General features: G+C 36.4%; 1 protein-coding gene across 1 annotated transcript in view; it reads left to right on the top strand.

Moving 5' to 3' along the window:
* Positions 1-2,359: 2,359 nt before the first annotated feature.
* ephb2a (eph receptor B2a) overlaps positions 2,360-15,956 on the top strand; it is a 65,393-nt gene continuing 51,796 nt past the window's right edge. Inside the window, exon 1 of the mRNA XM_017487141.3 lies at positions 2,360-2,537. Coding sequence (XP_017342630.1) covers positions 2,438-2,537 — 100 coding nt within the window. The 5' untranslated portion in view covers positions 2,360-2,437. The remainder of the gene's footprint in view (positions 2,538-15,956) is intronic.

Raw genomic sequence — 15,956 nt, 5'->3', positions numbered from 1 at the left:
AGTGCAGACCATTTACCATACAACTACTACTACAACTACTACTAATAATAATCTCATAATGATTTTGTATTATTGTATTATATTGTGTTATTGTGTAAAATGAAATAATATAAAATAAAATAAATTAAGCCTCTGGCCTGGATCTCCTCACTTTCTAGAGGTATTTTTACTCACGCATGATTTATGAACTTAAATCATTCTTCTACACATTGATCCACTTCTGCACATTGATCTGCCACATTATTTTTTAAAAATGATGTCGATTTTATACTGCAAAATGTATAGTAAACAACTGCAAAACATATTTACAGTAAAGTACTGCAATCTGTTACATCTCTTAATGCAGAGATCCAATCTCTTACAGTATTAAACAGCACGTAATCCAGTACATTTGCTCATTATTATTAATATTAGGGGCCAAGCACTGCAGGTGCATGGCACCTATTGTATCCATTAGTTTTCTCTTCTTCTTCTTCTTTTTCTTCCTCTTACTTTCCCTCTTCTTTTTCTTCCTCTTCTTCTTCTTCTTCTTCTTCTTCTTCTTCTTCCGCTCTTGAGTCTATGGGAACCCATAGAACAGCTTGTGGGAAAGTTATGAAATTTTGCACACAGATAGAGGACAGTCTCAACATTAACCATAGCAGGTTTGGAGTCTCTATATCAAACCCTCTGGTGCCACCAACTGCTCAAATTTTGACTTACCTTTATGCTAATAACTTTTGAACAGTAAGGCCTAGAAACATAAAAAAATCTTTTTTCTCTGATTCCTTGGCTCAAGATGATTCAATTGCACCCTATGATGTCATTTTCTGTCATAAAAATTTTTCCGCCATTTTTAATTTTATGAAAAACCTTTTTTAAAACACCTTTTTCGAACTTGTCCCAGGCTGTTCATTGGATCTTCACCAAATTTGACACAGATCATCTTCAGATCATGCTGGCAAAAATTTGGCCATTTTGAATTTAGCTGTAAAATGCTGTATTTTACAAACGACTTGGCATATCCTTAAGAAATGCGATATGTGTTATCGACGCCATGCCCTGAATGCACTCAAAACATGTCAAGACAGCGCCACCTGTGGTCAAAAATTATAAGAAATTTATTAAAATGCTAATAGCTTTTGAATACATGAGCCTGGTCTTCCTTGGCTCATGCAATGAACAAAGATACCAATTATGCCATGGTCTGCTGAACGTCCTGTCCGCCATTTTGAAATACTTTGAAAACCTACTTTTTCAAACTCCCCCTAGATCATTCGTTCGATTTTCATGAAAATCAAATCCAATCACTTTCAGACCATGCTGGCAAAAAGTTATCAAAAGCTTTTTGATAAACCAAATCATTCTCAAATAATGCGTGGACAAATACGATGGCAATCACACCCAAATATCTCCATAATGCTTTAGCATATTCAGACCAAACTTAGTAAATAGGCATCATAGGCATCATGAGCTGAGCATATCTGCACAGTTTCACAACATTCAAAAAATTACAGTAAAAAATTATAATCCAGTTTAAAATTTTTTAATATATATGTTTTGACTACTTTTGTCGATTTTCATGACACTTATCTTCACATACACCTTGGGTCATGTTGAGATCAACGATAACAATTATGCCATGGTTGGATGAACTTCCTAGCCACCATTTTGAAATGTCTGAAAACCTAGTCTTTTGAACTCCTCTAGAGCGTCTGTCTGATTTCCCCCAATTTTTTTTTTTTTTTATCAGATCATTGTCAAACTGTTCTCGAATAACAGGACAACAAATGTGATGATGAGCATGCCAAAATGGACGTGAGGCTATGTCTCCATAACGCTTTAATGTATTCACATCAAACTTAGTATGTGTCATAGGCACCATGACTTGAGGGTACTTACATGGTTTTGGACCAGCACCACATAGTGTTTATGAGATATGCAAAAATGCATATTTTTGTGTATAACTTCTGAGTGATTGATCATAAAATCATGACCATGCTAAAATCATACTTGCTTATCTCCTTACTTTGCCGCTGGAGTGCTTGGCCCCGTAATTGCTGCTTGCAGCTATATTTAATATTATTATTGTTGTTGCTTCTGTTGATAGTAACTTACCATTTAACAACAACAACAACAACAGCAACAATAATAATAATAATGATAATAATAATAATAATAATAATAATAATAATAATAATAATAATAATATAATTTATCGAGATCGAGTGAGTAGTGTGCTAAACAGGGTTACCCACGACCAGACACCCTTTCCCCCTCCCCCTCCCTCTTTGTCCGTATTTGATTGGTTTCGCCCGAACTTGCCGTAGTTGTGTGTGTGTGTGTGTGTGTGTGTGTGTGTGTGTGTGTGCGCGCGCGCGCTGGCTCTCAGTGTGCTTTACCCGCCTGGCTGTGTGAACACGGCGCCTTTACAGATGGGCCAGCGGATTCATCCTCAATGAACAGTCCGGCTCTTCGTAGTCAGATGGCCCCCCTGATGGCAGTTATGCACATTATTGCTTTATTATGGATAATGCCACCTATCTGGGCTGTAGAAGGTGAGTGCCGCTCGTATATTTCTGTCACAACGTGCAGTTTGCTTTGAATTGTGTGGCAGTGTTTGATGGTCGACTCCGCCGTTGTCCTGAGCACCGTCTACACTCCACACACAGGGTTGGGTGAATAGTAACGGTGCTGGTGCTGGTGGTGGTTGTTGTTGCTGCTGTTTTTCTTGTAGTTTTTTGTTGTTTGTGTGTGTGTGTGTGTGTGTGTGTGTGTGTGTGGAGGGGGAGCGACCACTTGGTGCTTTTGTGTAGCCTCTTTTTGTTTATTGCAGGTGCACATCAACAACTGCAAGTAATATATATATATATATATATATATATATATATATATATATATATATATATATATATATATATATATATAAGCTTCTTAATTATTTGGCTCTGAAATTACCTTTAAAAAATTGTGATTGCTACGAGCCTGTAACCAGTTCACTGGAATATATTTTGTTTGCTTGCATCTTTGATTATATATATATATATATATATATATATATATATATATATATATATATATATATATATATGTATGTATATGTAAAGGTAACTATAGGGTGTGAAAATACATTTTCATTATTGGAGGTTTCATATCTAAATCAGGAGTTTGAAGCTGATCACAGTAAAGACTTCAGCAATATGGGCTACGTCCCGAACCGCATACTGCTTTACTACATAGTATGTGAGAATAGTGAACCTCAAACTCAGCCCATCTCCTGTAGGTTACTGCCTGAAAACTGTGTTGGACCATCTTTTCCATCTACAGACTGACCACACGATCCTCTATAACAATTTTAATTTCAGATTCTCCAAACTCAAACAGGGGTCTTAAAAATGTGCAGATAATACTACTACTACTACTACTAATAATAATAATATTAATAATAATATGGAAAAAACACAACTCCTGCTTTCTGCTGGCTTTTTTGTATGAAGATCACAAAACAGCAAATGCTTTTTAAAAAAAAAAAAATAATAATCTACTACCTATTTATCACTGAAATCATCTAAAACTGTCAAAATTTGTTCTGATAGGGGGCGTGACCACATCAGGCGATCAATGTCTTTCTTGCTAAGGGGCGGGGCTACAATTAGGTGACCATGGCAACAGTCTCTGCCCATATAGATTACAAAGTGGACACACTTTGATACTGAATTTAGAATGAAAAACAAAGTCATCCCTAAATGGGAGAAATGATATTTAAGGGAACCTTGCATTCTCCTAAAACAAAAAAGAAAAAAAAAGGTCACAGCATCTGTTGGAGGAATATGTACAATTGACAAGCATGGCTTGAAAGAGTGCATGAAATCTATAAGGATGTCCGTATGTCTGAACTAGTGTTATTGTTAAAGCCATAAACTTGGTTATAGCTATTGAAATAGTTCATCATTTTCTCTTTTTCATATTCCTATGCCTCCAAATCACATCCTCATGGTGGTTGAAAGTCAGTGCCCGAACAAAATAAGTCATAATGTCAGATAAAATTCAATTTTACTGTCATCCCAGCCATGTACATATACAATGCAATATATTACACTGGACTAAATAAGGGGCCAATAAAGGCTAGGTAAAAAAAAAAATGCTCAGAAATGTCAATAAAAAAACTAAAAAAAAACCTTATATAGCCAAGACTATAATCTGATCATGAGAAATAGTACAGAAATTCTCTCTCACCCCCACTGTGCATATACAAGACTGATTTTATTACTTTCATACCTGTTGCACATGACACTATGAGCTCGTTCTCTTTATTACAACCAGACCAATGGTTGTAATAAAGGAACAGTCTTGAGTTCCTTTCACGTTTATGGAACTACCCTTTAAACTCCCAGGGTTTATTTTCAGACCCAAAATCTTTTAGCATAATCGTAAGTCAGGTCAGTGATTGCTCTGCAGTTAATAGTGCTTATGTAATGTGGTTATGTAGAAGTCACTTGGTTAAATTACATATTTATGTGTTAGGCCTTGATAAAGACTGGCCAAATGAATAAGAATGTGGAGGCTGATGATGACTCAGGCTGGAATGCTTATTTTTCACTTTTATGCAATATTAACGGAAAAACAAATGAGAAACAAAAAAAATTACAGGCTGCTGACAGCTAGAATTCTGTGTCTGCATGAAAGTCACAAAAAGTGAATTGAGTGAATTTCTGTGTGTGTGTGATTTTAGCATGTACATTTCACTGTATTTCCTGTAGATTTCTCGCAGTAGTCTTAATATCCAGTAGGTAGAACCAACCCGCTTCTGACTTTTACACTGATTATAGTCCTAATGTACCATAGGGCTGATTGTGCAGCTTTTTGGGGCAATCAGAGTCATTGGTGTCACTGATAATCACAAACAGTATGAGCGAGCACAGAATCTAATCTAGAGTATAACTAACTGATTTTTTAGGGTGTTTGGATGTAACCTTGTCTATTACGCTGCGCGGATCCTATTGAATACTATCAATAAGCAATGAGAATTGAGAGCACAAAAAAAATCCATCTGTACAAGTTGGTTCCAAATTGTCTGTACAGTCCATACTGAGCATGTCTTCACACGTCTGACCTCACCCATTTACATCTTTTCTATTACCAGCATGCACATTGGCACAATCAACAATAGCTGAATGCTGTGGCTTCTTTATGTGACGGTTTTGTTATTGCCATGCCCTAATAATTAAGCACATTTTTTGTTTAGTGTATTTAGTAATCAACTACACTGGATGTGGTGCACAGTGCTGATATAGTCTGTTAGGTTTTTACACAGGAACTTGGTTATTACACCAAGGCTTATTGTAGCTACCGCTTTTCTGTTTCAGGCAAATAGTTTCACATGTATTTCTTTTGAATCAGTCATTTACCCACAAGGGCTTTGTCCAAAACTGATGAGTAAGAATGAGCAGTCAATTCTGGTAATCTCTCCATTAGTTTACAGCGTCCTATTAAACTGTCCATTCATTCAAATGGGCTAATGTAGATTAGATGAGACTCAATTAGATTTACTTGTAGTTTCAGTTATCTCATTAAAGTACCAGTTTATTATACGGTTATTCATTAAGACATATTTTCCAGTAACTACAGTGAAGCTAAGAAGGACGTTTTGGAGATGCAAGAGTGAAGAATGTAAGGCCAGATTTCTGGGAGGGTAAGAGGTTAACAAATGGGTTACTTGTACATTATGGGTGGACGATATGATTGTTCTCCAATACGCAGTATGTGTCATGATATGCATAGGTTTGCAAACAAACTGCCAGCAATATAGTGTTGCATTTTTAAAAATGTGATGATACTTTTCTTAAATGAATGATTGAACACTGTTAAAGGTGTAAATATATACATATATAAAAAAAGCAAATATTCCGTACAACATTTTAACATCTAGTCAGCTAATCTAATCACCCAACCACAGTATGTAATTTATAAAATTGCAGATTAATTTTGTGATATTGTGACATATTATGTAAACTAGATATAATATTGATTGTTTGTTTTGGGTCTGATATTGGCCTTTGGGTCTTTTTATGATTGCCATTTCTATTTTTATTTCAGATTTCTGCTTTGTTGAAATCCTTGAAAGCATCTAAGGTTTGGTTATGAGCTTGAATGAATATTTTATGCTGTAAATAGTACAATAGTTGCATCAAAGATACTCAATGAAAATACTACACTTATTTTCATTGAGTTTTTTTGTTGTTGGTCTGAAAACTGTCTGAAAAATTACATACCTTGATGTAGCTTATATATCAATACATAAATTTAATTGTATAGCTTAGATTCTAGTAGATGTCAGTTTTTACCTGTATTGAAAGGTCATCAGAATCTTATAACGGTTGTTGAAGGCGTGTATGGAAAATAAAGGAAAGTAAAAATGTCACATTTCTGTACCAATTTTATTTGTTGAAAGACTTCTACTGAGTGTACAAAAAAAATAAACCCATATCAGATATAAAAATCCATTGTGATCTTGTAACTGTAGCTAGATGTGCAATAATAAAAAAAAAGTTACACTTACAATAAAAAAAGTTAAACTATACAGGTTTTACTTAATTAGCTTAACAGTAATTGTAAATATATCATGATGTATGACATATATCATATGAAATATAGTTTTATGTGCATTTCAGTAAACTCTGAAAGGATCAGACTGATGTCAGTTTCTGTAAAAATATATATATTAAAAATCTTGATGTTGTGCGTGCACACCTGGATGATGGTAGTGAAATCACATGATGTCTGGCAGTACCGTCTCCATATGTGACGTGTGTCGAGCATCGCTCTCGGCCTGCTGCTCTCTCCCGTCCTGCTGTGTTAGTCGCCGACGCTTCCCCCAAAGCTCCTCTGACACTTTTCCTTTATGTAAGCAGGACAAACCTAACCGATTTGAGCCGCGTCAGAAGCCATCAGCTCGGCAAGCCCTGTCTGGCCTGAACAGAAACAAATCAAATGCGCTGCCGCTGCCTCCTTTGTTTGCCTCGCTGTTTCAAAATAATCAAGCGAGAATTCAGCTTGTAATTATCCAAGCTGCTCTGAGTGTGTACTGGCTCACGGTCTGTCTGGAGAAGTGTAATGTTAATGTCTGATTGGAATTTGGTGTTGCAGTAAAGCTCGAGAGAACTGAAATGGTTTCTTGTTGAAATAAGGGAGTTTTGTCTGCAGGCTTAGCAGGGGTCAGATTGGTGAAATTATCAGGTATTCAAGAGGGACTTGCCAACTCCTTGACAGCTTAATTATCCCTCAGCCGCCTCAGTTTTGTTTAATGTGTCAATTTGGATGAAATTGGGCAATGAAATTGGACTGCCTTTTCATCGTTGCTTATATTGTGCGACTAATTTGCTGGAAACATGTTTTTTCTCCCTAAATAAGCAACTTATTTGAAACAGCCATAGAATATCCCATATCCCATCCTGACATCATGCCATGTCAGTCGTGCATTGCTTTTTACCTCAAAGCTGCATTTCTTTATTTGAACATGCTTCAAAGAATATTGAATTATTATTATTATTTTTTTAACTAATTTGGCTATGAATCAGTGGAGAAATCATTAATAATTTATCACAGCAGTAGAATTGATACTTATGGAAATACTGCAAATGAAAATTGAGAATCCTGTGACCTCTCAGACAATATTTCTAAACACTCCATGGTTAAAGTGGAAGCAGGGAATTTCGAGAATATTTGTGCCACCAGGATTTGGATTTGCAAAAATGAATATGAATTTTTAATGCTTTATTTTGAAGTTGTATATCAGGCACTGAACTCAGCTTGTCAATGTAATTCTAAAATAATTAAATGTACAAAAAAAAAAAAAATCAAGCATAGAGTAATCCTTTGCCATTTCAGCCATTTAGCAGTCAAATCAAATGATTGCGTAACCACCCCTATATCTCCCCATCTCTCCATCTCCCTATCAAAATTTTCTAAATTGAAGTTTGACTTGAAATTGATTTTATTGCTGTAATTCAACTTCATACTTAATATACAATTTCAAATAAAGCATAAAAATTAGTTTTACAACATTCACATACAAATCTTAGTGGCATAACTGTCATTGCATAGGAATTGAGCCTCTGTAGCTTTTGTTTGACAGGGATCCCATTTGAACCTACATTTGACCCAGAAGCTTTTGTTCCAAGGGGAGCAAAAGTGTAAGAGTTCCCTGAGCTAAATATTCACTACTCAGAGTGATTAAAAATCAGATGAAAAGTTAATTTGCTTCTGTGGCCTGAAGCTACTAATCTACTCACATATCCACTGAGGCACAGATGTGATTTGCAAATGGATATGGATATTTTAGAGACTATCAGTCTTTGGATGAAATATCACCTATTAAAACTGTATGGTGTACTTGTGAAACGTGTGCTCGTCCTTAAAGCACAATTGGGAAATCTATTCACTGGTCGGCGACAAGCTAAAAAAAATACTATCTGAATCTGAAATCCATCCATCCATTTGCTGTACCAGGGTCACGGGCGAGCCTGGAGCCTATCCCAGGGAACTCGGGGCACAAGGAGGGGTACACCCTGGACGGGGTGCCAACCCATCGCAAGGCACAATCACACATACACTCGCATCCAGTCACACACTACAGACAATTTGGAAATACCAGTCAGCCTACAGTGCATGTCTTTGGACTGGGGGAGGAAACTGGAGTACCCAGAGGAAATCCCTGAACCACAGGGAGAACATGCAAACTCCTTGCACAGAGTGGAGGCGCGATTCAAGCCCCTAACCCCAGAGGTGCGAGGCAAACATGCTAACCATTAAGCCATCATGAATCGAAAAATGTTTTTGAATTGTTCTGAAATGTCCTCTTTTCAGACAGACATAGCCATTATTACTGTTATTACAGTTATTGTTTTTACTATTCCTCATTTGTAAGTATAAAAGCGTTTGCTAAATGAATAAATGTAAATGTATTAATAATGTAAGATGTATTTATCTTACATCTGTTGCACTTTTTAATATATTTTCTTAATGTTGGTTCTCCTGTTTGTATTAGTTTGTATTCTCCCTCTTTACAGGATCTCTCTTTTTTTTTTTAATGCAGCATGTAATATCACTATCAAAATCTCAGTGGTCCTATTTAAAATGGGGATGAGGATAGAGGGCCAGTGTGGAAAGAAAAATATATATCCTTTTTAAAAACATCTTCCTTCCATATATTTCTAGTGCATAACCTTAGTGTAATGTTATCTCTTTATAAAATGCTTTGCAGGTTTATATACTGTAATCGCAAACAGTACTCGTTGCAGAGATTATAGGCTGGTGCTTTTAACTCCTTAAATTCTCAGCTTTTTATATAGTTCTTTATCAGTAACTACTATGAATTTTTCAGTAACTACAATTAAACTAAACTGCGAAGAAGAGTAAGGAGTGTAAATATAGACCAGATGAGGGCTCCTGGGAATTTAAGGGGTTAATATTTTATCCTCGGTTGTGACAGGGAACCAATGGCTTAATAATGATCACAGTAACAACTCCGATCCAATCAATGGCTGTAATTATTCAGCAGGACTCATTTCCTCTCGCTAAAAAAGTCATTAAAGCATTTGGGAAATTTAACCCAAAGCTTTGAGCATAAACCTTATGAAAATTTTGGATAGGATCTCAGGAAGGAAACTTTAGTTTTATGAATGTACTTACTTTTTTTCTTTTCATGCCATGAACATGTATAAGAACAATGGCTCAGAAATGGGTTTGACAGCAGTTTGTACTTTGCAGTACAGCTTTCCTTCAGTGATGTCTTTGACACTTCCCTTACACGCTGACAAGCGAGGAAAACATGCCCAGGAAACTAGGCTTTGTTGCATTTAAAAGTCTCAGATTTTTATCTTCATTAAATCCATTTGAAAGTTTTTGTTTTTGAATAACCCATACATTGAGATTTGCTATTGACCAATATTGGCTGTTGCAATATTGATATTGCAGAAGGCTGTAAAATGCAAACGAACCAGTTGTTTTTGTGCTGTGAGCATTTTGACTTACCACAGAAACTGGTGTTCTTAGTACTTAGGGCCATGTGATCAAACAAAGAAACAGTAACAATAAAAATATCAACAACATCTCAATATGCTGTAAATTTCCAAACATACAAGGATGCTTGAAGATAAAATATTGAAATACAATACAATACAGGGCATTTTTGGGTAGTTAATTGTGTCACATTGAAGCTTATTACCAGGCATATCACAATCAACAATATAATGCCAATATAATATTATTATATCCTTATCAAAATTCATTTTTCACCCTTTTACCAGAGGCCAAAAAATGGGACCTGTTTTGGGGTGCCCATGTTCAGCACTGAGTTTACTTGTGGTGTCACACTCCACAGTACTGGTTAATGGCTCGTATTTGCAGTTTTTCATAATTATTTCTTTTTTACCCAGCCTACTAGAAATTTAAAAATTTTTATTGTGGAATTTGTATAAGGTGTTTTAGTACCAAAAAAGCTTTAGTTGTGCTGTCCGTTTAATCTCTGTACCAATGTTATTGGGGAGAGGTGTGAATTGTTTGCCCATCATGGGGTTAAAACCCCTCCCCTTTCCCATCAGACTGCTCACCAACTAAACACAGAGTCAAGATACTCTACACAGAGAAACTCAACAGTGTCCTGACTAATCTGGAACAAACTAGTGGCGATAAAATAATTCATGTGTTTATATTTATTGAAAATATCATATAAGCCGATTTCCATTCAGCAGAATGGAAGGCTAGTGTAGTGTGAGAAACGGTTAAGAAATAGAGCATTTTTTGTTTTACAGTATTTCTAATAAATCTTTATTTCTGGACTAAATAATGCCTAATTTGTGTGTGAATAACTCGGACACTTTGTCCTTAGACTTTTTGAAAAACCATGTGTTGAACATACAGCGTCTTTTTGCTCTGCTCCAGCTCTTTGCATATTTTTGTTCTTTGCATTTTTTGTTCTCTGTTGTCAACCACTGATAGACTGAAGTGAATAAGGGAGTAAAAACCGCTAGGGTGTCTTTACCTGAGTGTACTGTAAAGACAGCTTATAGCTCAGATTTGTAGACGGAGTTGTATAATACGTAGGGACTTTGTTCTGTATATTTTTAGCCTTTTTCGCAGTATGTGCTGTTTTTATATGGATTAAGGCAGGTATAGAGTAAAATTGGGCCTTTGATATGCTCTGAATAAAAGATGGCACCCACCACGGCAGACGTTACAGAAAGAACACGTGCATGTTCTTTCTGTAACCACCATTATTTATTATTTATTTTAGCCCTTACAGTCACTCTAAATGTATATCACGCTTTTTCATATTACCATATACATTCTAACTAACTTCTGCTATCTGTATAGTGTTGATGGTAACAAGAGGGAATGAAGAGTAAGCATTTCATTGTACATTATAACTGTTTTACTGTGCATAAGACAATACATTCTTGAGTCAGAATCTTGACTCTGAATCTGAATCACTGCCAGAATACATAATTCAAGAAGTTGCATGGTGACCACCCAATATCTTTGTCTATTTATGCAGCATGAAGTCTCTGGTAGAAATGTAAAAAAAAAAAAATCTGATTCTGTTTCCTTCAGGATTAATTTAGAATTATCATCTTTTTTTAATGTGAGTCGTTTCTCACATTTGCATATTTAACCACGCGATGTGAGTCATAGTGGCTGAGTAAATGCTTCAGCATCCTATCCATGACAGGAGTGACAGAACTGGAGCACAGAGGATCAATGGACACTGTCCCCTTGTTAAATCCAGGGATGAGTTCTCTGTACAGCCCAGTTTCTTTACGGGACTGCACTGAGCCCCTCTAATGCATGGTACACAAGACTGGCCTTTGGCTAGTACATGTTTCACAAAGTCTCACTGATTTTCCCCAACAGAGGTGTAGCCATGAACTTATTTCAGTGGGGGATTTGGAAATATACTAAATGAAAATCACACCATGATATGTAGTACAATTAAATCGATAGATGTCATGTGCTCATACGTTTTGGTGGAGGTATTCCGAATTTGTCTTTCAATTATTGAAGACAATCTTTAATTAATTTAGGAAATAGAATTCCTTTATGACGGTTCCACTACAAAATGATTAAAATAGCATGCTGGTAATAGGTGACAATGACATTGTATCTTATAAAATCAGAACTATCTTTCCTCCTGCAGTAGAAACTCTGGTACGTCATCATCTGTTACCTTGATATCTCTGAGCTCAGGGTGTAGCTAGCTGGCTAGAAAAAAAATCTGCAAGATTCTGATTGGTTAAACCTTTCTTGCAGTACACTGGCATTCCATTCCACCAGTGTATGTCAATTAAATGTAATGGAATGGAAAATCGGCTTATCTGACATTTTCAATCAAATGAATTATTTTCTCGCCGCAAGTTTCATATAATATTAGTCATGACAATGTTGGGTTTCTGTGCATAGAGTATCGTGACTCTGTGTTTAACTGCTGGTGAGCAGGGTGATGGTAAAGGGGAGGTGTGTGAGCTTCCTGCTCACAATTGTCAAACCATGGCAAACCAACGACTCCATTTCCCAGAAAGCACCGCAAACTACAAACATGGCCGACAACTACAGCTCCCAAAACTACACACAGACACGTCACTTTCTCTCCAGAGGTCTAATTTAAGACACCTGTTCATAATCACATTGACAATCACACCATGCTACTTATGAGACTCACACACAGCCATTGTGAAGTATAAGGTTAATTGATCTTATTGATGAGGTTTACCAAGCCTTGTGCTTGTGTTGTTATTCTGGTTTTGACTTTGCTTGTTCCCTCGATCTTGATTCTCTGCCTTGCCTGTTCTAGATTATTACTGTGATTGTTTGACCCTAGACTTTTTAAGTTTTTTGATTTTTGCCTGACCCTTTGGATTTGTTGTGTCATGAAACCGCCAAACTGCTTCCATCTCAGTCTCCATTACATGACAACAATGCAAACAATTCACACCTCTCCACAATAACATTGGTACTGAGATAAAACGGACAGCACAACTCAAGCTTTTTTGATAGTAAAACACCATATACAACTTCCACAATAAAATTATCATATTTTAACCTAGTAGGCTGGGTAAAAAAAAAGCACCTTCATATGAGCCATTAACCAGTACTGTGAAGTGTGACATCACAAAAAAATTCAGTGCCGAACATAGGCGCCCCCAAAACAGGAGGAAAATTCCATTTTTAAATCCGGTTTCTCAGCAAAACATCTAGTAGAGAATGAAATCTGATTAAACAAACTAAAGGACATGTTAATTTGAAATTTGGTTTACTAAAATATTAATCATAATGATGCTTTTGTTGTGTTCATGAACATAACTGTAGCACAAACAATGTTATCTGACACATATAGAACCATCTACCTTGTATGCGTGTTATGTTGATCACCCACAAATAAACATTATGAAAATCCGCCCTCCGCTCCCCTATGCTAGTCCAATGCTGGCTTTATTAATAAACATTGTATGATGTGAATTCATCAAGGTCCATAGTGCCTGCAGGTGTTCCCAGCCCTGCACTAGCATACATAATCAGGGTCTCTTCTTTAGTTTTATTCAGAAGGAGGAGGGATCATTAATAAAGTCCGGTGCTCCCGCACAGCTTTGCTATGTAGGCTAGTAATGTATGCAGCTCATACCACATAGCCATGTTCAAATAATGAGCATGATGATTTTCCTGTTTTGTTTTTGGTGCAATGGAATTTGTCTGAGAGTGTGCTACGGCTGCTGAGATTGTGAGGGATTTTCTAGCACGTGTCATGTTTGATCAAAGCTTGCTGTGAATTAATTATCTCCACATGAATTATTCAGCATGTTTCTAGTGCAATGTATGAGTCTTTTCATCAGCCCCGCTTGGGAAAACAGACAAAAGAGCCAACCTCATGATAATATCCTATAGGGACAGCTGAGCTTGTCTATCCATATTGTTAGATGTTATATGTTTATGAAAGATCTCATCAGGTAAAGAATAAATACTGTCTGTCTCTAAAGAAGCCATTTTACTCATAGTTATTATTCAATTAGGTGTACAGTATATACAGATATAATTTGATTTTAGGATGATGAATGCAAGTAGATTTCAGTCTATTGAACTGAATATCCTTTCTGACACTTGTAGTCTAGTAGGAGAAATAACATCTTTGTTTATCTTCTAGTACAGCATTTAAACTTGATTTCCTCGGATCTAACACTGTGTCAGTGCAGAATGAATTATCTCTGTTTTGACTGATTTGTACATAAGACTCAGGAGGGACTCCAGTTCCATACTATCGATGTGCTTTTTCAGCTGCAGCTGAAACATTACCCAGTTTTTGTCTATTTATGGAGCATTAATGACATGTTGAGATTAGCTATCATCACAGAGTTTCCCCATAGGAAACCCCATGACTCCAACAGCTTGATTTAACCCCTTAAGGTCTCAGATTATTTTTCAGTCATTCTCTTTAGAGCATATTATTCAGGAACTACAATGGATTATTCAGTTACTACAGTGAAACTAATAGGAAATGAGGGTTAGGAGTGTAAGAATGGACTCAACCGTAAGTTAAAAAAAAAAATCCACCCTGAATGAATTGCATATTAATCTTTATAAATAACATTTGATTTTCAATCCTAATCCATGCAAGATTTATATGGTAATTAAATTCTGAGTGGACTTTTTATACCCACAATGCCGTTTGACTGCTGTCTGATAGTGGCACCAGTGGGCTTCATCTCTTCCTAAAAAGAACGATGCAGCAACGCTTTGTCTGTCCAGATCTCTCACCTCTTCATCTGTACACTCTGCTCATACAGATCAGCGTCCAAAGCTTCATCCTACATGCTGATACTGCCATCAGTGCCATCGTGCTTGGTATCTCACAGATCACTTAACTACCTGAGCCGAGTCTCTGAGTCATATAAGTTGTATTGCATTCTGAAAATTTGAGTCCAATGTTTGCTGTCTCTACTTCTGTACTCGAATTTCTCATTAATATGACTTTGAAAATGGTGAGTGAAAAAAGAAGCTGTTTTGTTTTTAGGAGCTAAAAGCAAAACCTGACTGTTGGCCCTTATGTTTAAGATTTCTCACAAGAATAATGATAATACAGCACCAACTAACAAATTAGCACCAGAATTGCTAATCACATCACAAATATTGCAGCATAAACATATTTCAGTCTCTCCAGGATTTGGCATTTTTTGCGATCGCAGAAATTGATGCAAAATCAAGCGAACTCTGCAATATTTGGAGGTTTTTCGATTTTTAAAAATTACCACAGATTGTCGGCAGATTTGGGCCAAGACGCATCATGTGACGTCATCACAACACGCATTCAGTCAAAGCCCTCGATTCACGTTCATCGAACATGAGTACAGATAAAAGGTCTCATTTACCAACGAACATCACTGTGAAAGACAATTCTGTGCAATTGCAATTTCACCGATTCAATTAGTTTTCAGCAAAAAAAAAGCACAAAAACCCCAGCAAGTTGCATTGCAAATGTTGAAAAAAGACGCCGCAAAATCAGGCATTTCTGGCCCCCCAAAAAATCTCAGTGAATTCCTTTATGGACTAAAATTTTATGTTTCAGGGTAAAGTTTTTCTTTAAGAGTTAAAAGGAAACCTCAAATAGGGTAATTTTAAAAAAATATATATATATATATTTTTTCTTACTTCAAGTAGCATGTTAACATGCCAAGCAAGTAGACTGGACATCATTATATACATTGTAGTTTGCTCTCTCAGCATATCCCTACACTTTTCTCCTCAGGTCCTGAGACAAGCTGATGGAATGAATAAACAAACAAAATGTGCGACTAAAATTTATATTCTGCCACACTGACCTAAAATTCTCTGAGGCGTTTCCCCTGGGATTAATCTAATGTGGCGTACGGAGCATGGCTCAGCCTGTGAGGATTTTGGACCTGCGCTCTTGTTGCCCTACTTTTCATTTAAAT

This window comes from Ictalurus punctatus, chromosome 15, assembly GCF_001660625.3.
Source record: "Ictalurus punctatus breed USDA103 chromosome 15, Coco_2.0, whole genome shotgun sequence".
Lineage (NCBI taxonomy): Eukaryota > Metazoa > Chordata > Actinopteri > Siluriformes > Ictaluridae > Ictalurus > Ictalurus punctatus.
This window is presented reverse-complemented; position numbering and strand designations above follow the sequence as displayed.